The following is a 1,295-nucleotide window of genomic DNA, read 5'->3' as shown; positions in this document are numbered from 1 at the left end:
TGTTGAGTGCTGTCCTGTGCACAGCATGGCTGACTCTGTGATTCCCGGTCAGGCACATAGCTAGGTTTTGGGTTTGATCCCTGGGGTGGGGGCATACAGAGGCACCTGGTGGATGTGTCTTTCTCTTCTCCTCACATCAATGTTTCTCTCTCTCCCTCCCTCTTCCCCCCGCCCCTCTAAGCATGTCCTTGGGTGAAGTTTTTTAAAAAAATTCACATGATATCAATTAAAAGATGATTATATTCTCATAGCGGGTTCCATGGTATAAAAGAAAGTATGAATATCATAAGAAGTGTAAATCAGTTAAGAGCTGCCCAGATTAAAAGATAAAGGTAGGAGATTTCACACAGATACAGAAGCTTGGTGAATGAGGCACTCTTTGGAGAGTTGGAAAACATGGAGAACAGAGATGTAAGACATTAATTTTGTCTACAGTGCTAACACAAAAAATGACATGCCAAATCTAAGATGTAGAATTCCATGTCCCAGCCTCATGGTTAACCCGGGTGTGCTCAAGAAGAAGTATAAACATTTTAAGTGCATTCTGTGCGGTGTGTTCGTAGTAAGTTACACGTCAGCCAAGGCACACTAGGCATTTCGCCAGGCTGTCACGGGGAATGGGACTGAGCTCTGAGGATGAACGATGCTCGCAATTTGTGAGTCAGTGACAAGCCAGTGAGAAATGAGAGGGGGATGTGGCTGCCATTCCCCAAGTTGAGACAGTTAGCAGAAAGCAGCCACGTGTGTGTCACAGAGATGGCGGGAACCCGTTTTTAAGTGGAGACATGCCTTGTTTTCAATCTCCTCAGGTGGCAGGTCTTGCACTGGAACTTTAGTGGTTCTTCTGGAAGATAACAATGACCACCCACCACAGGTGGACAAGGACGTGACCATTTGCCAGCACGCTCAGGACTTTGCTGTTCTCTCCCCGATGGATGCAGATGGGCCTGAGAATGGCCCACCTTTTCAATTCCTTCTGGATAATTCTGCCAGCAAACGTTGGACCTTGGGATCAAAGGATGGTGTGTGATGATGCTAAATCTTGTCATTAACAGAAACTTAAGATGGAGGATGGTCTTAATTTTTACCTAACATCATGATAATAAATAAATATTCATTTTAGGAAATTTTTTTATTGATCCCCCAAAGAATAATACCTTGCTTTCTTTAAAGCAATAAGTAATATATAAAGTTTAGGCTCTTGTTTTGGATATATTTTAAGAAAACATACATTTATCTTAATATAATAGTTGAATAACATGTTAAGCATAGATTAGTCTAATATAAGCATAAAT

General features: G+C 41.9%; 1 protein-coding gene across 1 annotated transcript in view; it reads left to right on the top strand.

Annotated features, from left to right (window-relative positions):
• Positions 1–1,295, top strand: part of DSC1 (desmocollin 1) — a 21,172-nt gene that overhangs the window by 16,020 nt on the left and 3,857 nt on the right. Inside the window, exon 12 of the mRNA XM_015565691.1 lies at positions 810–1,022. Coding sequence (XP_015421177.1) covers positions 810–1,022 — 213 coding nt within the window. The remainder of the gene's footprint in view (positions 1–809; positions 1,023–1,295) is intronic.

The sequence above is a fragment of the Myotis davidii genome, unplaced genomic scaffold (genome assembly GCF_000327345.1).
Source record: "Myotis davidii unplaced genomic scaffold, ASM32734v1 scaffold520, whole genome shotgun sequence".
NCBI lineage: Eukaryota > Metazoa > Chordata > Mammalia > Chiroptera > Vespertilionidae > Myotis > Myotis davidii.
Note: the sequence above shows the minus strand (reverse complement) of the source record. Positions and strands in the feature narration are given on the sequence as shown.